The sequence below is a fragment of the Saccopteryx bilineata genome, chromosome 3 (assembly GCF_036850765.1).
Source record: "Saccopteryx bilineata isolate mSacBil1 chromosome 3, mSacBil1_pri_phased_curated, whole genome shotgun sequence".
In the NCBI taxonomy this organism is placed as follows: domain Eukaryota; kingdom Metazoa; phylum Chordata; class Mammalia; order Chiroptera; family Emballonuridae; genus Saccopteryx; species Saccopteryx bilineata.
Window position 1 is genome coordinate 168490419 of NC_089492.1, and position 25515 is coordinate 168515933.

The 25515-nt window shown below is 45.0% G+C and overlaps 1 protein-coding gene across 4 annotated transcripts in view; it reads right to left on the reverse strand.

Annotated features, from left to right (window-relative positions):
- The window catches only part of TBC1D8 (TBC1 domain family member 8), a 166374-nt gene that overhangs the window by 9158 nt on the left and 131701 nt on the right, over window positions 1-25515 (reverse strand). For 3 of the 4 annotated variants that reach the window (XM_066268227.1, XM_066268228.1, XM_066268229.1), the window contains exons 11-15: window positions 21162-21279; window positions 18178-18463; window positions 17307-17436; window positions 17022-17120; window positions 15967-16035 (exon numbers count right to left, since the gene is read on the reverse strand). In XM_066268227.1, coding sequence (XP_066124324.1) covers window positions 15967-16035; window positions 17022-17120; window positions 17307-17436; window positions 18178-18463; window positions 21162-21279 — 702 coding nt within the window. Of the gene's footprint in view, window positions 1-15966; window positions 16036-17021; window positions 17121-17306; window positions 17437-18177; window positions 18464-21161; window positions 21280-25515 lie in introns of those variants that run through there. The other variant, XM_066268230.1, reaches the window with a different exon arrangement.

Sequence of the window (25515 nt, forward strand, 5' to 3'; positions counted from 1 at the left end):
TTGGCTGGCAATGGGGGAAGGTCACATGAGAACCAGGTCCGGGGACTTTGGCCAAAACCACACCTATGACCACCAAAAGAAACGGCCCAGGACCATTTTGAAAAAAATCTGTCAGCCAATGAATTTTCATCACGACATATCAACCTGCCACCACCCTACTGACGCTATAATAAATTACCCCCGGGCGAGGGAAGCTGTGTGACTTCCCTGGCCCCCGTCTTGCGGACCAGTGAACCTCGCCCAGGATGCACTCTAAATAAAGCTTTTGCTTGTCTACATTTGGTGGCTATGTCCTTTCTTCCTCGTCAGGAAATACCTTACATTAGGTGCCAAAACCCGGGAGGAGCTTGAGTCCACGAGGACCACTCCTCTCCTCTTTCCTCCTGAGGAAAAACAGGACCTCCGACCTTACACCCACTTCAGCACATAGTGCAGTAAGTCCCCTGCCTCCAGCCTCCCCTCAGTTCTTTCTGCCTCCGAGACTCCCTGTCCATAATCGCAGCTGTGTCAGGGACCTCCTACCCATTCTAAGTGCTTTTGTACCCATGGAGATGTCCCAGACACTTCTACTCTACCTGATTGTCCGGTGGCCAGAGAACGAGTTGCGGGACACCAATTCTCATCTCTGATCACTCCGAGGCTGGGGGCCGCCACGGGGACACAGGAATCTAAACCTGGCTCAAAAACACTCCTGGGGTGCCTTATCCGGAATCTCTCAAACACTGACCCTCCCTAAAGAAAAAGAAACTGATCTTCTCCACTGTGGCTGGGCCACAGTACCCATTAGACAATCAAACCAGGTGGCCTCCTAAAGGAACTTTTGACTTTAACAGCCTCACTGATTTACAGAACTATTGCCAGAAAACTGGGAAATGGTCAGAGATCCCTCACATTCAGGACTTCTGGTATATGCGCTCCCATCCTAATCTCTGTGCCTCCTGCTCTACGGTGCAGGTCCTTTTAGCCACAGAAACCTCAGCTAAACCCTCCATTCCTGATCTTTCCTCCTTCACCGACCCCCCCTGAGGAACTCTTTTCCTTATTTTCCTTCCCCTTGCACAGTGCCATTACTGCACATCCCGTCCAAATCTCTTCCTAAAACTTCTTCTGTATCCTGCTCTGGTGTCTCTACACAAACCCCCAGAATGCTACTTTACAACATTTGGGGACTCATCCGGGATGCCGGTGTTCCATGTCACCGAATAGACACCCAGATCGGCTGGTCTCTCCAGGAGGTTGCCTGACCCTGCTGGAATCTCAAGGAGAGGTGCCACCTGATACGTTCCAGGGCTCCTGTTTTCCTATGGGTTTCGGACAACTCAGCAGACACCTCTGGTCCCCAAATTCAATAATTCAGCTGAGAAATCAAGAAGGTAAGTAAAGCAACTCTTTTACTTTATTTAAATCTAGCTTTTTGTCTGTTCTGAATTCTAGCTTTTCCGTTTGTTCTAGTCAATAGTTCTAGTCAATTTAGAACTATTGCGTGAGGACCAGATGTGGTCTTACCCATGCAATAGGCTCTCCAAGACCAAGATGTCAATGGAGAGTTTTGGGTCCTGCCTCAGGCTTTTCTGGGACACATTTATTTGTACTCTCAGAAGGAGACTTGAGTGGGGACTGAGTTAATCAGTCCTATCTCGGACTTCCAAAAATACCTTTGTGTTTGTCGAGATCCCATTCTTTGCTTTTAATGTTTCTGTCTAAAACCTCTGAGTGATTGGTGTGTGAGTGAGGATCTCTGGTGCCTGAGCCTAAGTTCCAAAGGGACACAGCTGGGCAAGCACCTGAGGGTCCCTGACAGGGAACCGCTTTCTTTATCTGTTGAACTGTGTGCCTAAAAGTCAAGTGTAAATGTAAAATAGTAAATTGTCTGTTTTGTAAGTTCTCTATGTTTGTCAGGAAAATCTCTGGTGTAATTTTAATTGGAATAAATAAAGTGCACTCATTTAAATTTCTTGATTTGTATGATTGTATGTGAAGTCTTTGTTTAATGTCTAAATGTGTCTGTTTTTAAAGCCTGAATTAGGTTCTTGCATGCAAAAATTGGAAATTTCTGGTTTAAAACCAGAGGGCAAAAGCCAAGGGAAGTTCTAAGGTTCTGAACCTTGAAGACTGATAGGGCCAAGGCGGGTGTTGGGTCCCCTCCAAGTTTCCCCTCCCCTTCTCTAGTTCTTTCATGTGGCATGGTTGTTGTCTGACATGGAAGGAATGGGGTTCATGGGAGAGACCCACTGTTTTAGCCACAATGGTGGAGAATTGTAAGAGGGGGTTCTCAGGGAATTGCAGGATTGCTGTGTCCCTGAGAAAATTGAAAACCTCATGTGAGCTAGAGTAGCCCACTGTTAGGAAGGTGAATTTGTGAAATTTGTATTTTTTTTGGTTTGCTACTTTTGTTGTGGTAAATGGCAATAGGCAGCTGCTTGGAGCAGGGCACTTGGTCGCAGGTGATGGATTGAATTGCATTCCTGCTTGGGAGGGGCCATTGTTTTGCTAATGGCTGCACAAAAAATGGCAGAAAAATAAAATAATAAAATAAAATAAAATAAAATAAGCAGGCTCCTCTCACAGAGCTCCCAGCACCTGCTCCCCCTTCTGGCACCTGAAATCCCAGGCACCCTGACCAATCCCCTTATATTGACTTCATAGTGTAAAGCACTGTGGGCCAAGAACAGGGTTAGCATCTTTTTTGCCAGCTGGGTAGTTACGAAATAGTGAGTGCATTTTTACTGTTCCTTATTTTACTCAGTAAATCAGTGGTTCATTGAGGACAGTAGTTTACAATCCTCTTATTATAAATTGTACTAAAATTTTACTAATGATAAGGCATATAAAATTGTATAGTCTGCCAAATCCAAAGACTTCCTTTGTGTACCAAGGATCCCTTGGTCCATGTTAGAAAAGTATTTATTATTTCAAGAACCTTTTGTTAATTCTCCTTTATATTTGCTATTTCATAGCCCTGTGATGTTGAAATCTTGGTTTAAATATTAGGAAATAATTTAAATCCTTTTTTCCCAAGTAACCTATAGAATTAGAAAACTCAGAATTCCCTTTATCAGGGAAGCCTCAAGCCCTAACAGGACTGTTAGAATCTGTACTGTACCTATGCTGCCACACTTAAGACAATCGAGACCACCTCAAGAAAATGTTTCTGGTTGCCTAGCTTAAATGAAATTCTAGCACCCAAACAAGTAAGAAAATTTTGGACACTTTCCACCAATTTCTGTTAGCCAGAATCAAAGAAGATATGGAGACAGTCAACATCAGCTATAGAAATTAGAAAGGAAATGTATTGTAAGGTAGCATCATCAGCTGCTAAAAAAAATAAATAAATGAATAAAACTAAGCATTTCAGAAGGGACATTACTCCTCTCTCAATCATATAACTCTGGCCCCTAAGATGGCTGGTTAGTCAAAGACAGGTAAGATTCCTGAAGGCAGGAACAACCTAAGACAGGCAACAGTCGAAGACGGGCCATTAGGAGAAGGCTTAAGAACTAACACAGGTGAGGCTCAAACCCTCACCCCAACAATGCAGGAGCCTGCTCCCCTGAAATAGTGGCTTTCATCCATTATCCAGGTCAACAAAACAGGGGGACTCCACCCCAGCTTCCCTATTCATCAGCTGAGGGGGCACTTACTGGGCCAAGATTGGCAAATCGGCTTCACTCACATGCCCCCTCACAAAAAAATCTGTTATCTCTTAACTTTTGTTGATACCTTTTCAGGGTGGATAGAAGCCTTTCCTACCTCTCGAGAAATGGCAGACACCGTTGCCTCCATTCTCATAGAAAACTTCATCCCGCAGTTAGGACTGCCGACTACCATCCAGTCAGACAACAGCCCAGCCTTCACTGCCCAAATAATCCACCTCTCTCAACATTACCTGGAGACTCCACATACCCTATCACCCTCAATCGTCAGGTAAGGTGGAAAGGGCATCCTGAAGGGTCAGCTAACCAAACTTTCCATCAAGACCAGACTCTCCTGGCCAAACCTCCTCCCCCTGGCACTCACCAGAATCAGAGCAACCCCACAAAACCCCACTGGACTCAGCCCCTTTGAGCTGGTTTATAGTAGACCATTCCTAATCAATCACAACTTACCTGTCAACCCCCCTCCTCTTGCCACATACCTCCTCTTTCTGTATTTACTCCGCCATCTTCTCAGGGAACATGCAGACTGGACCCTTCCTCCCATAGGGGGTCCAGATGAAGCACATCCAACGATCCCCCTCCAGCCAGGAGACAGGATTCTTCTGAGGGAGCTCCAGCCCAGCTCCCTACAGCCCAGGTGGACGGGACCCCATATGGTAATATTGACTACTCCTACTGCAGCCAAGTTCCTAGGGAAAACACCTTGGTACCATGTCTCTCGCCTCAAGCTTGCCCCCATGCAGGACCGCTGGCAGTCAGAACCACTGGGCCCCACCCATCTTTGGCTCACCAAAAAATTGGGCCCTGCAGATCTTCCTGTTGCTCCTGTCCCTCCCACCAGGAACCTGCTGCCAAAGTGAACTAAAGCAGGGAGCAATGCTGTTACTATATCAATGAGACTGGCCTGCTGGAAGAAAACATCAACGTCTTCAACCATCTGCAAGAGAAACTACACAAGAATCTCTCCTCCTACAACCCGCTTAACTCCTGGTAGCAGTCACCCATCCTAACCTGGGTTGCCCCTCTCCTAGGTCCTCTTCTAATTATCAGCATATTTCTCATGTTTGCTCCTCTTTTTCTTAGATTCTTACAGGGCCACATCTGCGAGGTTTCTCAAGTCACGGTCAACCAAATGCTCCTACAACCATATACAACCTTCCCTCAGAGCCACGTCCTTCCAACCTCCCTTCCCCACAACGCCCCTAACCAGCAAGAAGTAGCCAGACGAATAGCAGCGCCCCTATCTAACATAAAAGGTCGGAATGTGAGGTCGGTTGCTAATGGGGGAAGGTCACATGAGGAACCAGATCCAGGGACTTTGGCCAAAACCACCCACACCCATGACCACCAAAAGAAATGGCTCAATGGAACAGAACAGAGAACCCAGAAATAAACCTACAGCTCTATGGACAACTGATATTTGACAAAGGAGGTAAGAGCATACAATGGAGTAAAGACAGCCTCTTTAATAAATGTGTTGGGAAAATTGGACAGCTACCTGCAAAAAAAAGAAACTAGACCATCAACTTACACCATTCACAAAAATAAACTCAAAATGGATAAAAGACTTAAATGTAAGCCGTGAAACTAAGCATCTTAGAAGAAAACATAGGCAGTAAGCTCTCCGACATCTCTCGCAGCAACATATTTCCTGATTTATCTCCACGGGCAAGTGAAATAAAAGACAAGATAAACAAATGGGACTATATCAAACTAAAAAGCTTTTGCACAGCTAAAGACAATAAGAACAGAATAAAAAGACAAACTACACAATGGGAGAACATGTTTGACAATATATATGTCTGATAAGGGGTTAATAACCAAAATTTATAAAGAACTTGTAAATCTCAACACCAGAAAGACAAACAATCCAATCAAAAAATGGGCAAAAGAAATGAATAGATACTTCTCCAAAGAGGACATCCAGATGGCCAATAGGCATATGAAAAAATGCTCAACATCACTAATCATTAGAGAAATGCAAATTAAAATCACAATGAGATATCACCTCACACCAGTCAGAATGGTGCTCACTAACAAAACAACACAGAATAAGTGCTGGTGAGGATGTGGAGAAAAGGGAACCCTCCTGCATTGCTGGTGGAAATGCAGACTGGTGCAGCCTCTGTGGAAAACAGTATGGAGATTCCTCAAAAAATTAAAATTCAAACTGCCTTTTGACCCAGCTATCCCACTTTTAGCAATATACCCTAAGAACACCATAGCACTGTTTGAAAAGAAGAAATGCACCCCCAAGTTTATGGCAGCATTGTTCACAATAGCGAGGATCTGGAAACAGCCCAAGTGTCCATCAGTGGACGAGTGGATTAAAAAGCTTTGGTACATATATACTATGGAATACTACTCAGTCATAAGAAATGATGACATTGGATCATTTACAACAACATGGATGGACCTTGATAACATTATACTGAGTGAAATATGTAAATCAGAAAAAACTAAGAACTATATGATTCCATACATAGATGGGACATAAAAATGAGACTCAGAGACATGGACAAGAATGTGATGGTAACGGGGGGGGTGGGGGGGTGAGGAAGGAGAGAGGGGGTGGAGGAGGGGAGGGGCACAAAGAAAACCAGATAAAATGTGACAGAAGACAATTTGACTTTGGGTGAGGGGTATGCAACATAAACAAATGTCAAAATAATCTGGAGGCCCTGGCCGGTTGGCTCAGCGGTAGTGTCGGCCTGGCGTGCGGGGGACCCGGGTTCGATTCCCGGCCAGGGCACATAGGAGAAGCACCCATTTGCTTCTCCACCCCCAGCCCCCTCCTTCCTCTCTGTCTCTCCCTTCCCCTCCCGCAGCCAAGGCTCCATTGGAGCAAAGATGGCCCGGGCGCTGGGGATGGCTCCTTGGCCTCTGCCCCAGGCGCTAGAGTGGCTCTGGTCGTGGCAGAGCAATGCCCCGAGGGGCAGAGCATCGCCCCCTGGTGGGCAGAGCGTCGCCCCTGGTTGGCATGCCAGGTGGATCCCGGTCGGGCGCATACCGGAGTCTGTCTGACTGTCTCTCCCCGTTTCCAGCTTCAGAAAAATACAAAAAAAAAAAAATAATAATAATCTGAAGATGTTTTCTCTGAACATATGTACCCTGATTTATCAATGTCACTGCATTAAAATTAATATTTTAAAAAATGTAAAAAAAAAAAAAGAAAGAAATGGCTCAGGAGCATTTTGAAAAAATCTGTAAGCCAAGGAAATTTCGCTATGACATATCAATCCGCCACCACCCTACCGACACTATAAATTACCCCTGGGTGAAGGAAACTGCGCGATTTCCCTGGCCCCTGTCTTGCGGACCAGTGAGCCTCACCTGGGATGCGCTCTGAATAAAGCTTTTGCTAGTCCACACTTGATGGATATGTCCTTCTTTCTTCCTCAGCAGGAAATACCTTACAGTGGAAGCAAGTCTTTTTACTACTTTTTTATGTTCTAAATTTTGAACCTCATATATTAACAATTCCAAAAATTAAAAGTAAAAAGCAAAGGTTATTTGAAAACATCTTGGGAACAGACTGAAAACTAAAGCAATCAAAACTGGCCCTGTCACTGAGGATCAGCTGACTCTCTTTAAAACACCCTTCACAACCATTCTAAGTCTTCTCCTGGGGTATCTTAGCTTACTGAAACGGGTACCAACAACTGCAGTTTCTTCCATTTCAATGCGCTCTGCCTGAGGATGACAGAAACCAGTGCCAGTGTGGTAACATGCAAGTACATACTCCATTTTGGATAGAAATCAAAATGTCATTTCTAATTTTACTGTCTTACTCATTGCAGCTGTGTTCTTTAAACAGCCCTTTAAGACTTGGGGAAAAGTACCACAAAGGTCTAATAAATTTCTGTTCCTGAAAACCCAAGACACACCATGTATATTTGTGCATCCTGTGATGCTAAACGCCACAGAATCCTTCCCGAAAGAAAACAGTTATATAGGCCAAGGATTAATCCAACCAGTTTACATAGAATCCTAAAAAAATAAAAATAAAAATAGGCAAAGGATATTGAACAGTAATACAAAGAAGTACACAATCAGCCAATAAACAGCTGGAATGATATTCAACCTCACTAATGAGTAAATAAATTTAAATTAAAAGAAGTACAATTTTCTATAGGATAAGAAATATTTTTAAAGATCCATAATATTAAATGCTGGGTGGGCATGGAGTGTAGGAAATGAGCACTCTTAGATACCATCAGTGAAACTAAAGTTTCAAAAACACTTACTAGTATTGACTGAAATCTGATTGGCACATCCCTAATGAACCCATCCTACAGAAACAGCAACACTGATATTCTGATAAGGCACAAGGATGTCCACTCAGGATAGCACTGTTTATGAAGCAGCAAAAAACTGGAAACAACATAAATGTCTCCGAATAAGTAAATGTTAAATAAACTGTGGTTCTGCCCTATAACGATATGTACAGCCATTACAAAAAGAATAAGAGCTGTAAATATCCATCTAGAAAAAATGTCCAGTCCTGGCTGGCTAGCTCAGTGGTAGAGCATCAGCCCAGCATGTGGAAGTCCCAGGTTCAATTTTTGGTCAGGGCACACAGGAGAAGTGACCATCTCCTTCTCTATCCCTCCCACTTCTCTCTCTCTCTTCTCCTCCTGCAGCCATAGCTCCAATGGTTCGAGCAAGTTGGCCACGGATGCTGAGGACAGCTCCCTGGCCTCAGATGCTGTAATAGCTCAGTTGCCAAGCAACAAAGCAGCGGCAGAACATCGCCCTGTAGGGGGCTTGCCAAATCTAGTCGGGGTGCATGTGGGAGTCTGTCTTTGCCTTTCTGCTTCCCACCTCTCTCTTAATCAAAAACAAAAAAACACCAAATGCTGTGTAGAGCCTGATAACCCAGCAACAGTGAAAGAATGAACATAATTGATCATTAAGAAGAGCAGATTGATAGAATCCATACGGCTCAGTTTCAGGTCTCAGGTATTTCCAGGAGTCACCGATGACACCAAGTATGTATTATACTCTTCACATCTTACTTGAAGAAATAAGATTAATGAATCTGTTCTCAATTTGAGAAAATAGGGGATGGATGTTGAGCAAATAAGTTTGTAAAATGTGTTTTTTTAGGTTTCCTCATTTATATTTTGCATTGGCCTGGGCAGCACCATGTGTATGTAATCTGTGAAAGGCTGTGGTGCTGCCCTCAGGGTGGCAGATTGCAAATTGTGTACTACCTTCCTGCTTGGGAGGGGCCATTGTTGATAATGCTGGAGAAGGGGTTTTTTCTGCAGCCTGGATTTTTGCAGAAAGAGAAGGAGTGCAGATGTGGAACTGGAACTGAGGGGCTGTGGGGGCTCTGCTGAGACTGGTGAGGCCTTTGATTCTAGGAGGAACTAGAGAAGATCTTCCAGGTTATGGAACTGAAGAATGCATCATGGCTTTGGGAGCTCTGAATGAGAGAGAAGCAATCTTCCCTGCCTGTTCACTCTACTGGTATGAGAATTTAATAAATTGAATGGCCTACCACTTTTTGGCTCCACTGTTTGTTTACTGTCTTCCTGAATCCAATGAGAACTGGCATGGCTATGAGGGCAGCGGCCACTGGCCATATAGATGTCACAAATCTGAATTTATGTAATTTAAAAGATTGCTTTACAACATGGATGGACGAGAGGGTATTGTGCTAAATGAAATGTCAGAGAAAGACAAATCTCACTTACATATGGTATCTAAAAAACAAAAGAACAATGACAAAAACCACAAACTCACAGAAAAAGGGATCACATTTATCCTTACCAGAGGAGGCACAGTGAGGGAAATGAATGAAGATGGTCAAAAGGGAAAAACCTTCAGTTATCAAAGTGAATTCTGGGGATATAGTGTGGTAAATATATTCAAAAATTGCTAAGAGAATAGATCCTAAAGATTTTTATCACAAGTAAAAAAATTTTTTTCTTTTTTTTTGTATCTGTATAAGAGGGATATTAACTAAACTACAATAGCGATAATTTCACAATCTATGTCAATAGATTACATAACTGATACAGTGCATATGTCAATTATATCAATAAAAATGAAAGGAAACAATGCCATTAAAAAATAAAAAAAAGATTGCTTTAAATTAACAATAAAAATAGATTCCATTAAGTAGCAACTAAATTGTTCATCCTTAACAGGAAAGAGTATGTAAAGATGACAATCAGTGCTATCTCTTGTTAAATGCAGAAAGTGGTCACATCTGAGGCTCAGGGAAGGATGAAATCAAGTGAATGAATAGACCCTTTATAAAACGAAGGGTATCTCTTCATGGCTCTTTCACTTGAGAAAATGAAATTCTGGTTCAAAAGACAAGAGGTGCCATGTAAAATCCAACAAGAGAACATCATACCCTACAGTACTTAATCAAGTATTATAATATGAGAATTCCAACTACAAAAGCCAAGGACATTCAGAGCAGGTCAGGGCAATGGGGAGGAAGGACAGTCTGAAGGGTTGTTGTGTGGGGCGTGGTGCTGGGCTGGGTACACAAGACAAGCATCTGGTTATACAACAAAACTAGACACCATGATTGTAATACTACTGTACTGGCATTTCTTTTAGAAGTCTATTTTGAAATTATCTTGTAGTTATAGTTTTAAGTTTATATTTGTAGTTAGTCTTATAAAAAGGAAAGACTTATAAGGCTAAGTACAAATATGAAAACAAATTTCATGAAATCCTGACCACATGGTTCATAGAAAAGACAGAACTAGGAAACAGGAGTCAGCTCCGACTATCTTTTTAAAAACACTATTAAAGATGGATGATGTGGTTAGTGTTTCATAAAATTTACTTTTATTACAAATTTAAAGCAATCTTTTAAATGACATAAATTCAGATTTGTGACATGTCTTACTCTCTCAAATTGAGAACAGTTAACCCTAAATAAAGACTTTATGTGCTAAACAACATATTTGTTTAACTGCTTTTATGTTTCTTATAGTCCCTATTTTTTCTTTCCTGAAAGTCAGAGGGCTTGGGACTTCATGTCACCTTTGACTTTGTATTTTCTCTTCAGGCAGCAAAGGAAACTATACAACTTGAAAACAGGTGGTGATGTTTATAGGGGACAAGGGTGTGAGGAGTCCTCCCCACACATCCTGCTTATTAGGAATAAGTTCTGGGAATCTAAAAACCAACAATCCATTTTAGTCACTGCAGAGAACTGGGTCCTGACCAGCACACAAAAGGTTTGGACGACCACTAAAACTCCACTTGCAAGTACCTGAGTGCTGCTTATCACTGTCTCAGTTATTCTGGCAATTTGTGTTCAGAACTGACCATGGCCCAGAGCCCCTCACGAGGAAGAGCTCTGGAGACCAAACTCTTCAATGCCGACCCTGCTTTCTACCACTGCTCTTTCTCCCTCTCTACCAGGGAGTCAGGGTGGGTCAATGTGGCTTCCTCTCTGCCCCATTTTTTAAAAATTTTATTTATTGATTTTACAGAGGAGTGAAGGGAGCGAGAAGTATCAACTTATGGTTGCTTCACTTTAGTTGTTCACTGCTTGCTTGTTGTTTGTGGTATGTACCCTGACAGGGAAAGCCCAGGGTTTCAAACCGGCAACCTCAGTGTTCCAAGTCAACACTCTAGCTCCTCTGCCACAACAGGTCAGGCTCCTCCTGATTTTTATATACTGTTTCGAGCAAGAAAATTTCTAGCAAAGCACTCAAAAATGTTCTTTACTGAGCAAGTAGCAAGACCTGAGAGTTTACCTAAATATCCAAATATTAGAAATATGGTTTAACATTATTACTGATAAAATAGATTATAAAGTTACTTAAAAATGATTATGTGGCAACATGGAAAAATATTAAAAACAACATCAAAGAAAAACAGAGCATGAACTCGCTTGCATCCCAGTCACAGACATATAAAATGTGTACTATGGGTTGAACTATAAGTAATTTAAAAGTATATAAAGTATGTTTTGTAGGAAAAACAGCTGTTAGGCTTCCTCACTTACACTTTGCATGATTAGTGTGTGAGCACAAGGCAAAGCCACAAGTGTATAATCTATGTAAGGCTACAGGTGCTTGGACTCGGGGCAGTGTTGTGCAGATGATCATTTGCCCACTACTGCGAGGGGCCATTTTGCTGTCTATTCACTTGCCACTGTGAGAAGCAGTTTTCTCCTGCCTGTTTGCTCCTCCACAGTTGGGAAACTGTATTAAACAGGAATGGCCCGATGCTTTCTGGCTCCACAGTTTCTCTACTGTCTGCCCAAATCCAGTGTGGACCTGCCTGGCCTCAACCAATCCTGCCAACCATAGTGGGCAGGATTCAGAGCAGATTGGTATGGAGCCACCAACAACCTTGAGGGGTGGGGTAGAGGAGTGGTCATTGTTCTCCAGCATATGGTTCCCCAGAGCTGTCCTTTTGGGGGCCATGGGCTGGGTGTTTTTTACAACCCTGCAAGAAGAAACCAAGAGCTCTGTGTGAGAGGCTGCCTAAGGTCAAAAGCTCCAGGATGAGCTGTAGACTGAAAGCCAACAACGGCATGAGCTCAAATGGTCACTGGAGAAAGAGTTACAGATTCAAGAACTGCAGATCAGGCTGCAGGCTGAGAACCAATAATGGCATGAACTGGAATGAGCACTGGAGAAGGAAGCTGACCGTTCTCAAAAGCTACAGTATAGATGCAGGCTGTGCACCAATAACATCTGGAATGGTCACTTGAGAGGGAATTGCAGGTTTGAGAGCTGCAGTTTGCCCTAGAAGCAGAATACTGACACCGACAGTTGTTAGAGAAACAACTGTGGGTTCAAGCTCAAATTTCAGCTTCAGGCCAAGAGCCGGCAGCCACAGGAGCTGAAGCTATCGCTGAAGATGTAGCTACTATGTGCTGGTGGAGTGGCTCTGAGTAGGTGGTAGCAGGCACTTCAACTCCCTCCTCTGAGGAGGCAGTGGTTTAGGCTGAAACTGCCTTCTGCAGACTCAGAGCCCAGCCAGTGGTCACCCAAAAGGTAAAAAGCCAGCAGCCAAGAGTGCCTCAGGGACAGGCACAACCCCCTTCCCAGAGAGTGAAGCACTTTGTGGTCTGGCCCTACACCCAGGCAGAGCTGATAAGAGTTAGGGGCAAAATTTAGGCAGAAACTCACCAAGCCCCTAGCAGCCTGGTTGCTGCGGTTATGGGATATAGAGGTGGATGGCATCATGCTCTCTGGAACAGAGATGGAGAAATTAGCCACCATTACCACGCACTCCTCGAGGCAGTGTCTTTAGAACTGCCATGGCAACCCAGGAAATGGCCACCATTCGTATAGTCTGGCAGAATGCTGGAGACTTGCCAGGGACAGAGATTCAGTGGCAGTTATATACGTTGTCTCTCGCCATATTGCAGTTTACTTTTCGCTGTCTCAGTGTATCGCAGATTTTTAAATTGTATGTATCTAATTTTTTTTTTTTTACAGGAACAGAGAGAGAGAGAGAGAGTCAGAGGTCAGAGAGAGGGATAGACAGACAGGAACAGAGAGAGATGAGAAGCATCAATCATCAGTTTTTTTTTCGTTGCAAGACCTTAGTTGTTCATTGATTGCTTTCTCATATGTGCCTTGACCATGGGCCTTCAGCAGACCGAGTAACCCCTTGCTCGAGCCAGCGACCTTGGGTCCAAGCTGGTGAGCTCTGCTCAAACCAGATGAGCCCGCGCTCAAGCTGGCGACCTCGGGGTCTCGAACCTGGGTCCTCTGTATCCCAGTCCAATCAGGCATCCCCAAACTACGGCTAGCGGGCTGCATGAGGCCCCCTGAGGCCATTTATCCGGCCCCCCGCCGCACTTCCGGAAGGGGCACCTCTTTCATTGGTGGTCAGTGAGAGGAGCACTGTATGTGGTGGCCCTCCAACAGTCTGAGGGACAGTGAACTGGCCCTCTGTGTAAAAAGTTTGGGGACCCCTGCATCCACTGTGCCACCGCCTAGTCAGGCTATATATCTAATTTTGTATCACGGATTTTTCACTATATTGCAAGATTTTGCGATATATAGGTATTTTTATATATTTATTTTAATTATTTTTGCGGCAAAATAAGTGTGGGAAAGGTTTATAAGAGTGTGGGGAGGGTTTATGAAGCCTTAAAATATATATAAATAATAAAAGAAGGTCGTTACTTCACGGATTTTTGCCTATTGCGAGAAGTTCTGGAACCTAACCCCCGCTATAGACAAGGGACCACTGTAGTGAACAGCAGCACATCCTCCGGGAACAGAGTATGAGAAATGCTGCTTTCAACCTGAGGCCCAATGAACCAGATGAGTGTTTACGGCAGAGATGCGGGACCTTGTTTTCTGTAGCACTCCATCAGCCCTTTTGGGTCCCTAGTGGCTATCTTGGGCCCCTATGTGGGCCAGCCCATCAACATGGTTACACAGATGGTAGATTTTGGGGGTGGGGGTGGGGATGAAGGCAACATGAAATCATAAGGCTATGTGAGCTGCTGCCCTCCCCTCCACCCCCAACTAACAAGAGTTACCTGAACACAGATGTGGGTAGATTTGACTGCAGCTAGGGCAGATAGGGAGAAACTGGATGGCAGGTCTAACAGAGGCCTGTTAGAGCTTTGGCAGCAGCTTGAGCTGGAACAGAGGTTCCAGCTGCTGAAAAAGAGAAGAAGCGGGTGGTCCTGGCAGCTGCCAAGAAAATGGCTTGTGTTCAGGTTACATGATTGCAGGATTACTTGTTAGACATAGCTGAGGAAGAGGAGGATCCCCAAGACCCGTTGTCCCTGCTTGAATAGGGGGAAGGCCAAGGGACCCATCTTAACAGGGATGGGTGGGGGCCAGAGGTCCCATGTGAAATTGGCAATCCACTGTTCCCCTTCTAATGTGCAGCACGTGTTGGCCTTGAAAGATAATGCATATTTTTTGCAGCAATAGCAGCTAGAACTGTCAAGGTAGCACAGACCTTGAATGTGTTTGACTCCACCAGGCCCTGTGAGTTTGCTGAGGGGTTTGGACGGGGTTGGTGGCAAAGGACAAAGCACTTATGGAAAGGTGCTGAGAGCTGTTATCAAAGGGCTATACGGTTAGTTGCCTGTAATGGACCTTCACCTCGGGTGATATGCAGAGATAGCTGTGCTATTGTAAACTAATCATTGAGCGGTTTAATGGACTCTTGGACTGCAACACGAGGGGGCCACTGGCTCCCTTGCTGGATGAACACACCGCCTGTGGAAAGTGTGAGAGACTCTGACGGGGGGCGTGGCACCTGTGGCGGAACCTTCTGCACCAGGCAGCTGCTCCCATCCAGTTGCAGAGATGCATGAAGGACGCTTTCTTCCATGGACATGGCCCTGGACTGTACAGGCCCCCGACCTACAATGGCCCCCCACCTTTTGGCACCGTGAGGTAGGGGGTTAGAGTTAGGCCTCCAGTTAACTCTCTGGGCAGAGTGCTCAGGGAGACATTGTGAAGGGCACCTTTGTAATTATTGTCATCTTTGGTACAGCTTGTGCTATTGCTATAGTCCAGGGGTCTCAAACTCGCAGCCGTGCGGCCCGCCCACCAATTTTGTGCAGCCCGCAGACTAATCAAACTTCGTGGATTAATCTGCGGGCCGCACAAAATTGGTGGGCGGGCCGCATGCGGCCCGCAGGCCGTGAGTTTGAGACCCCTGCATAGTCTCTGTTTATCTAATGTACCTCACTCTTTGCACAGGGACCATCATGGAAGATACCTGTTATGTTTTGTAGAGTGTGAGGCAAGCAATCCTAAAGGGTTGGAATGTAGGGGAAACAGCTGTGTTAGGCTTGCTCACTTGCACTTTGCATGATTAGTGCATGAGCACGTAGCAGAGCCACATGTTTATAATCTATGTAAGGCTAGTGGTGCTTGGACTCAGGGCAATTTTGCACAGATTGCTTGCCCACCACTGCGAGGGGCCATTTTGCTATTCGTTCACCTGCTGCCACGAGAAGCATTTTTCCACTGCCTGTTTGCTCATCCGTCATTGGGAGACTAATGAACAGGAATGGCCCAGTGTTTTCCAGCTCCAGTTTCTCTACCATCTGCCCAAATCCAATGTGCACCAGCCTGGCCATGGTCACCAGCATTACAAGTTTCAGTAGGGTTACGGCTCTGTTTCAGAGAAACTGGGAATTCAGTGCAGAACAGCAGCTCCCGTGTGAGGCCTTTGAGCAGGAAGGAGAGGCAGAGCTGGCAGGGGGGCAGCTCCAGCCACAAGCATGTGGCACATCCCTCTGGCTTCAGCATGTCACCCTGGGCAGGCTGACAACACTGGCTTGGGCCTGGCTCAGGACCTGCCACTCCCCCACCTTCCCAGACTTTCCTACCTTGAACAAGTCATAGATTTCCTCAAGGTCTTCAAGGAGAAACGAGACTTCTGGGGTGACAATGCGGAGCTTGAGAAAAGAACAAATAGCAATGGAGTGAGTTCTCTGCCTGCTCCTGGAGGATCAGAGACAGGAGGGGCTCCTCCTGCTAGTGTGGGACACCAGGTCCCTAGCACCCACTTCCATCTCTATGGGAGCAGTGTCTGCTCCTTTCTGACACAAAGATCACATTATTAGAACTTTCTCAGGTGTTTATCCTCAGCCCTTCTCAGTCACACACCAGGGCCTCCAGACAAATGTATAAGTTCTGGTTGAACTTAAATACTATCAAAAACATTATGTGTCAAGAAATTCCTCTGGAATAACCACTAACACTGCAGCCACATGTGCTGGTTTTTCCTACACTCCACCTCCTTTAATCCCATGCCATGGGTGTTATCATTTTCATTTTACAGCTAGGAACCTGAGGCTCACAGTGGTTAATTTACTCACAATCTGTCTGACTCTAAAACTCATGCTATTGCTACACCATGTCACTTCCATTAAGTATTTTGTTTTGTTGCATTTTGTTTTTGTTTTTTTAGAGAGACAGGAAGGGAGAGAGATGAGAAGCATCTATTCTTCATTACATCACCTTAGTTGTTCATTGATTGTTTTCTCATACCTGCCTTTACCATGGGGCTCCAGCTGAGCCACTGACCCCTTGCTCAAGCCAATGACCTTGGGCTTCAAGCCAGAGACCTTTGGGTTCAAGCCAGCAACCATGGGGTCATGTCTGTGATCCCATGCTGAAAACTGGTGACCCTGTGCTCAAGCTGGTGAGCTTGCGCTCAAGTCAAATAAGCCCACGCTAAAACCAGCAACCTTGGGTTTCGAACCTGGGTCCTCAGCGTCCCAGGTTGATAGTCTATCCATTGCACCACTGCCTGGTAAGGCATCTGTTAAGTTTGTAATTCAATGAAAAAATAAAAAGCTGGCATTCTTATGTTAGAGGGGGCATACCCAGGTCAACACCTGCCTGTTGGAGCTGCCATACTACAGAGATCTCTACTCACCACGTTCTGCTTTGTGGTGTCCTCGTGGCCTTGGAGAACCCTGACCCTGTGCCGACAGCGCATGTGTTCAATCTGCTCCACAGACTGGGCTCCAAATTTCTGTAGGAAAACAAGGGCTCACACACTCACAGAATTCCTTTTGTATATCCAGCAGCAGCCCCAGAAACCTCCCTAATGCCCATGTGCCCTACAAGCTTTCCCAGGGCAGGTGGGATGGGGCAGGCCCAGTCACCATGTGCCCTACAAGCTTTCCCAGGGCAGGGGGGATGGGACAGACCCAGTCACCTCATAGGAGTCCCGGATCAGGTCAGCAATATCAGTCACAGGGTAGGTGCCCCGGTCGTCAGAGGAACAGGCATGATGGTTGCCAACTGGGGGTCCAGGGCTGTCCTCATTCTTAATGTGATCCAGAAACCTGAACACACGACCCAGCATTAAAGCACCTGGTTGACCCCTCCTGGTCACAGGGGCTATCTGATGCGTCACAGCACTTTCATACACAGCTCATTTGCCTCCAAACATTGGGAGGAGGACAAGGCTGCAATTGCTGTGCTTGTTTTAGAGAAAAGTAAAGACATCTGTAAAACCAGACTTGTCACTCTGGGCTCCACAGTTACGCTTCCAAGACTCTGTGACTGTCCAGTGAAATAAATATAAAATTCTGTGTGTATGTGAAGATCTAAGCTTCCACAATATTCTGAAAGGGAATCTTTGTCAGCTAACTTGCCCTTAGCTCCAAGGAACCCTCAGCCTGCGGGGACTTGGCAGCCCTACACGTAAACTGTCTGAGACTCGGTGGGCTGTGCAAGGCCAACACTTCCCAGTGCCCGCCTGCCCCCATTCAAAGCCACTGGGACTCTATTTAGACTTAAGACATGTGAGTCTCCTCAGAGAAGAGCACTGACATCCCTTTCTCTTTCTAAACTCCCTCATTTGGTAGAAAGGAATGAGGAAAGGTGGCACTCTTCACCACCCCTGGATGACAATGCCACCTGATGGATGGGCTCTGGGGTGACCACAGGGTAACAGCTGGAAGAGTGGAAGGGAAACTTCCACAGCAACCTCCCTCCTGGGTTCCTGCACTTCACCTTACAGAGTTCCAGCTGTTGCCCACTCCACCCACAGTCAGCCACCAAAGACAGCCGCCAGAGCCTACCTGCTGAGGACCATCAGGGCCTGGCCATCATCCTCGCTGCTGCGCAGGTCCTCAGCATTGGCGTCCAGCACAGCCAGCCCCAGCTGAAAGATGGTTTTGATCCCATCGTAGAAGAAGCAATCGACAATGTTCACCGCACTCTCCAGAGGCATGATGCTGAGAAAGAGAGTCAGGAACCACGAGAGAGAGATGGATGCCAGGGCTGAGGGGTCCTTCAGGTGCTCCGCCAGCTCAGGGAGGTGCTCCTTAATGAGCTCCTCAAACACAGACTGGTCCACTTGGGCCCCTGGAGAAGGAAGGCCACTTGGTTGGGAGAGACTCACACTTTCTAACATTAGCCTGAGGCACACAGAACAGTAACACAGAATCTGAGTGCAGAAAGGGACTCACACTTAGCTGGCAGATAAAATCACGTTCAGTCAAGTGGACATCTGTGTGGCTGTCTGCATATTTCATACCACACAGAAAAATATATTTGAAATGGGTCACAAACCTAAATATAAAAAAGCTAATACTGTGCCAAAAAAATCTCAAAAAGTAAAAAACAGGAAAGAGGCAACATTTCTTAAGATGCAAAAAGCACTAATCATAGAAAAAATTACAAATTGGATTTCTTCAACATTAAAGATATGCACTTCAAAAGAGCGCATTAGTAAAATGAAAATGGCAAGCTTCACCCTCAGAGAAAATACTTGCAGTAAATGTACCTGACAAAGGTCTTGTATTCAAAATAAAGAACTCCTGCTATGTAGTAATAAGAAGTGAGCAACCAAACATTTTTTAAATAGGCAAAATATTTGAACAGGCTCTTCAAAAGAGATGATAAACAAATGGCCAGTAAGAACAAAAATGGATGTTCAACATTATTAATCATCAGAAAAATACAAATTAAAACACCATGATACACCACTTCTTACCTATCAGAACTGCCAAAATTAAAAAGACGATTCCAAGCGTTAACAAGGACGTAGAGCACCCAAAACTCCCACATCTTGCTGGAACAAGGTATGTGACTACATTACATATGCTTTGGAAAAACGGTCAGTTTCTTTTTTTATTATTATTATTAAATTACTGATTGATTGACTGATTGATTTTAGAGAGAGAAGGGGGGGACATCAATTTGTTGCTCCACTTATTTATACATCAATGGTGGATTTTTATATGAGTTCCGACTGCGGATCAGACTGCAACTTTGGTATATGGGGACAACACTCTAACCAACTGAGTTTACCCAGCCAGGGCTAAGATGACAGTTTCTTAAAAGTTAAACATACAACTAAGCTATCACCCAGCAATTCTACTCCTAGGTAAATACTCAAGAAAACTGAAAATATAAGAAAATTATATATGAATGTTCATTACAGTTTTACTTAGAATAAAAAACTGGAAACAGCTCACATATCTACTAATTGGGAACAACATGAACAAACTAATGCAAGAACATGCAATGATACTACTCAGCAAGAAAAAGGGACAAAGTACTGGTACACCAACAACATCATGTTGTGCAAAGAAAGCCAGCTACAAAAGAGAACATTCCCTATTATTACATTTATACAAAGTTCAAGAACAGGACAAGTCAATCTGTGGTGATAGAAATCAGTGCCTTATATACAAAGAACACATAGATATAGACAACAGGGTAACAATTCCCAGAGGAAAAGGGGATAGAGGTGGGGGGGGATGGGGGTTAAATGGGAATGGAAAGAGACTTGGCATGGGGCATGGGGGTGGGTAGAGGGTGATATACTGAGTGGGACACTCAAAACCATATCAACACAATAAATTTTTTAAAAAAAAGAAAAAAGAAAGTGTGGCTTGTGGCAAGGAAGGGGCAGAAGGGAACTTTGCAGGTTATGTAGACGTTCCACATGTTCCAGCCTCTGTGGGGTGGGAGTCACATCAGTTATGCCAGAGGGTCTGCTAGCCACTGTTGAGCACAAACTGTCCCATAGCAACACTCATCAGCTGATAATAGTACATGCTTCCCGTGACCTCCCGAGACTCCCGAGGTTCTGATTATTCCTTGCTACTCTGTATGTTAAACTGCTTCCCACAATGTCCAGTGAACAAGACGCAAGCCAGTTAACTGGTGAGGCACATGACAGGAGACTGGGGACAAAGTCACAGGCATACCTAAAGGCCACCAAAGGCAGGAAGCAGCCACCACTTTCTCAGCCACCCTCCTTATTCCCAGGGTTCATCATATCCCGTCAGTTGTCAGGACATCAGTCCTCAAGCCCTTCTTCCTGCCTCACCCCTACATCCAGGCCTTTGTCAAGTTGTCTCAAATTGGTTCTTTTCTGTTCCTGATACTACCGGCCTAATTTTGGGCCATCTCCAGCTCTCGTTCTGTATTAAAAGGCTCCCTAAGGTATTACCAAAGCAACTGTCATGTCATCTTCTCCACTAGCTAGCTGATGGACCACAGAGACATTGCAAATTCAAATGTCAAGGACACAGAAGACAGAGGCACCAAGTCCTCAGTGCTGTGGAGTCACAGGTTTGCCCAGAGCCAACCAGCAACCATAAGTTTCTTACTATCACAACCTCTGCAAGTGGGAATTCTCCAAATCTTCCCTTCAGATCAGGGCCTATCTGCAGGGGCTCCAGCATTCTTCCACTTGGCTCCTCTCGTCTACTGTCTCCCTGAGCTGCTTGAGAACCAAGGGCAAGACCACCACAGCCTCAGGTTTTCCACTTTTCAACTTGTTTCTTGAGCCTTGAATTTTTCTTTCCTTCTTATGAGTTCAGCTATCCACATAAAATAATTAGAGAGAGTTATCAGGTTACTTTATTCTACCACTTTGCCAAAACTGCAGAGAATCACACCAGTTAGCTTTGCAAATCCTAGAGCCACACAGTGTTTGTGCAGAGAGCAGCTGGGCCACACACAGACTCAGCAGCAACACTGGTGACATGCATCTCTGCCAGACTCTGTTGCTATCCCCCAGGTACAGAGAAGGATGGAGGCACCTTACCGATGACACGGTGGTTGAAGTAGTCGGGGAGCATCCGCTCACACACAGCAACCAGCAACCAGAAGGCTTCCTCCTCCTTGGCGTACAACAGCAAGACCGAGGTCAGGATGTTCATGGACTGCTCGTGGTTTCACAGAGAAGGGGACAGTTACTCACCAGACCACACAGGGCCACAGAGATATTAAAAAACACACAAGTCCAAATGTCCTACAAAAGTCAAGATCAGGGTACCCCAAGAACACTGACATTTGTGTAGTGGGATAGCCATGTGTCACATTAGCGTGGTCCTCACAAGAGAAGTCCAGGCTGAGGATCAGCCATTGCTCCATCACTGTCTCCCTTCCAGTGACCCTGGATTTAGCGATGGCACACACCTCAGGCTCAGGTTAAACCCGTCCCCTTTCTGTGTTTCTGTTCACACAGATACACATACACGTCACTCACCCACTGACTTTGCTTATTCACAGGAAAACAAAGTTTAAAAATACTATATTTGAAATGCCAGAAGCTTCTCTAATACAGTTTTGGGTCATTGCCTCCCTGAATAAACTACACAGATTTCCTGAGTCATCAGAAACTCCTCAAAGGACATCTTACCTCCACTCATGCTTCCTGAAGCAAGTGATCTGCCCCAAACATCTTTTTCCTCCCCAAAGAGCACTGCCAATTAAAATATCATCCCTGGGCCCTGGCCGGTTGGCTCAGCGGTAGAGCGTCGGCCTGGAGTGTGGGGGACCCGGGTTCGATTCCTGGCCAGGGCACATAGGAGAAGCACCCATTTGCTTCTCTACCCCCCTCCCCCTCCTTCCTCTGTGTCTCTCTCTTCCCCGCCCACAGCCAAGGCTCCATTGGAGCAAAGATGGCCCAGGCGCTGGGGATGGCTCCTTGGCCTCTGCCCCAGGCGCTAGAGTGGCTCTGGTTGCGGCAGAGCGACGCCCCGGAGGGGCAGAGCATCGCCCCCTGGTGGGCAGAGCGTAGCCCCTGGTGGGCGTGCCAGGTGGATCCCAGTCGGGCGCATGCAGGAGTCTGTCTGACTGTCTCTCCCCGTTTCCAGCTTCAGAAAAATACAAAAAAAAAAAATCATCCCTGTAAGGCAGTGGTCCCCAACCCCCGGGCAGCGGATCGGTACTGGTCCGGGGGCCATTTGGTACCGGTCCGCAGAGAAATAATAAATAACTTACATTATTTCCATTTTATTTATATAAGTCTGAACGATGTTTTATTTTTTAAAAATGACCAGATTCCCTCTGTTACATCCTCTAAGACTCACTCCTGACGCTTGCCTCGGTCACGTGATATGTTGCCACTAAAATTAAACCCATAAACTAGCAAAATGAGTGAAAACAAAATTCCATCAAAAGTTTTTTTGCGAAGTGGAAAAGGGCCAGTGAGAAGACAGAAGAAGAACCAAGACCTCGAAGAAAAAGAAGGCTTCATTTAATTGACAATACCAGGAGTCCTACTTGAAGTATGGATTTACCTCAACTAATGATTCTCGGGCACCAAGGCCGCTCTGCATAATATGTGGCGACCGGCTAAGTAATGAGGCAGTGAAGCCTTCGAAACTGCTTCGCCACTTGGAGACCAAGCACCCTACTTTAAAAGACAAGCCTTCTGAGTATTTCAAAAGAAAAAAGCATGAACAAGAAGGACAGAAACAATTACTGGTGGCCACTACATCAGTAAATGCGAGTGCACTGAGAGCATCATACTTGGTGGCTATTTGTATTGCTAAGGCTAAGAAGCCATTCACCATTGGTGAAGAATTGATCCTTCCAGCCACTAAAGACATTTGTTGTAAACTTCTAGGAGAAGCTGCAGTTAAAAAGATAGCACAGATGCCTCTTTCGGCTACCACCGTCACACAGCGCATTGAGAAAGTAGCAAAGGACATTGAATCACAATTGTTGGAAAGGATTAATAAATCACTGTAGTACGCTTTCCAGGTTGACGGATCTACAGATATTGACAACAAAGCAATGCTACTTGTTTATGTATGTTATCTTTATCAAGAGGATGTGCATGAGGATATGTTATGTGCACTATCATTGCCAACCAAAACCACAGCCGCATAACTATTTAAATTGCTGGATGACTATATATCAGGAAAACTGAAATGGTCTTTTTGTGTCATCATATGCACAGATGGAGCTGCTGCCATGACCGGAAGGATGTCTGGTTTAACTACTCGGATTAAGGAGGTTGCACCTGAATGCAAGTCTACACATTGTGTCATTCACAGGGAAATGCTGGCTAGCCAAAATATACCACCAGAACTTAACAGAGTATTGAATGATGTCGTTAAAGTTATTAACCATATCAAAGCACACGCCCTTCACTCACGCCTGTTCAAGCAGCTTTGTGAGGAAATGAACGCGGAGCACAGACACCTTCTCTTATACACAGAATAAGATGGTTATCCCGAGGGAGGTCCCTGGCTAGAGTGTTTGAATTACGAGAGCCGGTGCAGAGATTTCTCTCAGAAAAAAAGTCACCGCTGCAGCACATTTCAGTGACGAGAAATGGGTCGCAAAACTCGCTTACTTGTGCGACACATTTAACCTTCTCAATGAACTCAATCGGTCACTTCAGGGGAAAATAACAACTGTCTTCAAGTTGGCAGATAAAGTAGCTGCATTTAAAGCCAAACTGGCTTTGTGGGGATGACATGTGAACTGGGGTATATTTGATATGTTTCAAACATTCGCGGGAATTTTGGAAGAGACTGAGCCCAAGCCTTCATTGTCCCAGCTAGTGCACGATCACCTGTATTTGCTTTTAAGAGTTTGAACGCTACTTCCCAACCACAAAAGACCCACGAATTGCCAGGGAATGGATCCGTGATCCATTTGTCAACAAACCAGGTGAATCCAGCGTGTCTATGCAAGAAGAGGATCAACTACTGGAGATCGCAAATGACGGCGGCCTTAAAAATATGTTCGAGACTACAACTCCGCTGGTGTTCTGGATTAAAGTCATGGCAGAATACCCCAAGATTGCCACAAAAGCACTAAAAACCCTGTTGCCATTTCCGACATCCTATTTGTGTGAAGTGGGATTTTTTGCAGTGACAGCAACCAAAACAAAATTATGGAATAGACTGGACATAAGCAACACACTTCAGGTGTCATTGTCTCCCATTACCTCTAGATGGGACTGTCTCACTGCAGAGAAACAAGCTCAGGGCTCCCACTGATTTAGTGTTATGGTTGTTATCTCTCATTCTATATAAACATTATAATAAATAACCCTTAACTCACAACATTCATAACAATGGTGAGTTGTATTTTTCATGCACTTTATATTTGTTTTTGTTTTTTCTTTACAAAGACAGAGAGAGAGAGAGAGAGAGAGAGAGAGAGAGAGAGTCAGAGAGAGGGATAGATAGGGACAGACAGACAGGAATGGAGAGATGAGAAGCATCAATCACTAGTTTTTTGTTGCACGTTGCAACACCTTAGTTGTTCATTGATTGTTTCTCATATGTGCCTTGACCAAGTAACCCCTTGATTGAGCCAGCGACCTTGGGCTCAAGCTGGTGAGCTTTTGCTCAAGCCAGATGAGCCCACGCTCAAGCTGGCGACCTCGGGGTCTCAACCTGGGTCTTCCGCATCCCAGTCCAACACTCTATCCACTGCGCCACCGCCTGGTCAGGCCTGTATCTTATTTTTAAGGCATGTTTAAACATTACCATAGTGACTGGAAAGTGTTTGGAGGCAGAGAGGATGTTACTCGTGTTATGTTGTTGGTGCAATGTTAGGAGGACGCTTCTAATAAAGTTGCATACGAGTACACAGTGGATTCATGTTTATTTTTATTGTCATAGGTTCATGATTGGTAGCGAGCCTGAACCTATCATATTACATATTGATGTCAGACATGAAACGTTGTCAGAATAACAAATTTAAATATAGCCTGAATAATGAGGACATGCTCGTTCCTCCTTTAACTTAGCCCAATAAATATTGTAAGTTTGACAATTATATTTAAAAATACCACAATTTTTATGCCGGTTGCATAATTTTATTTTGTGCATTTATCCGTCCCACCCCAAAGGCCGGTCCGTGAAAATATTTTCTGACATTAAACTGGTTCATGGCCCAAAAAAGGTTGGGGACCACTGCTGTAAGGTCTAGAGGTCTGAAAAGACAAGTTCCACGGCAGCTTTATCAACACCGTCCTTTAGTGGAGGATTCAGTGTGTTGATGCTTCTCAGGCCTGGGAAATGTTTCACTCTCAGTGATCAGCCTATCTGACTCCACAAAGATGATTTCTTTTTGGCCTCCTCATTCGATACATTCTATAGGGGAAGTGACCAGCACAGAGCCTTCACACGACAGTCCTTGGTACCAGA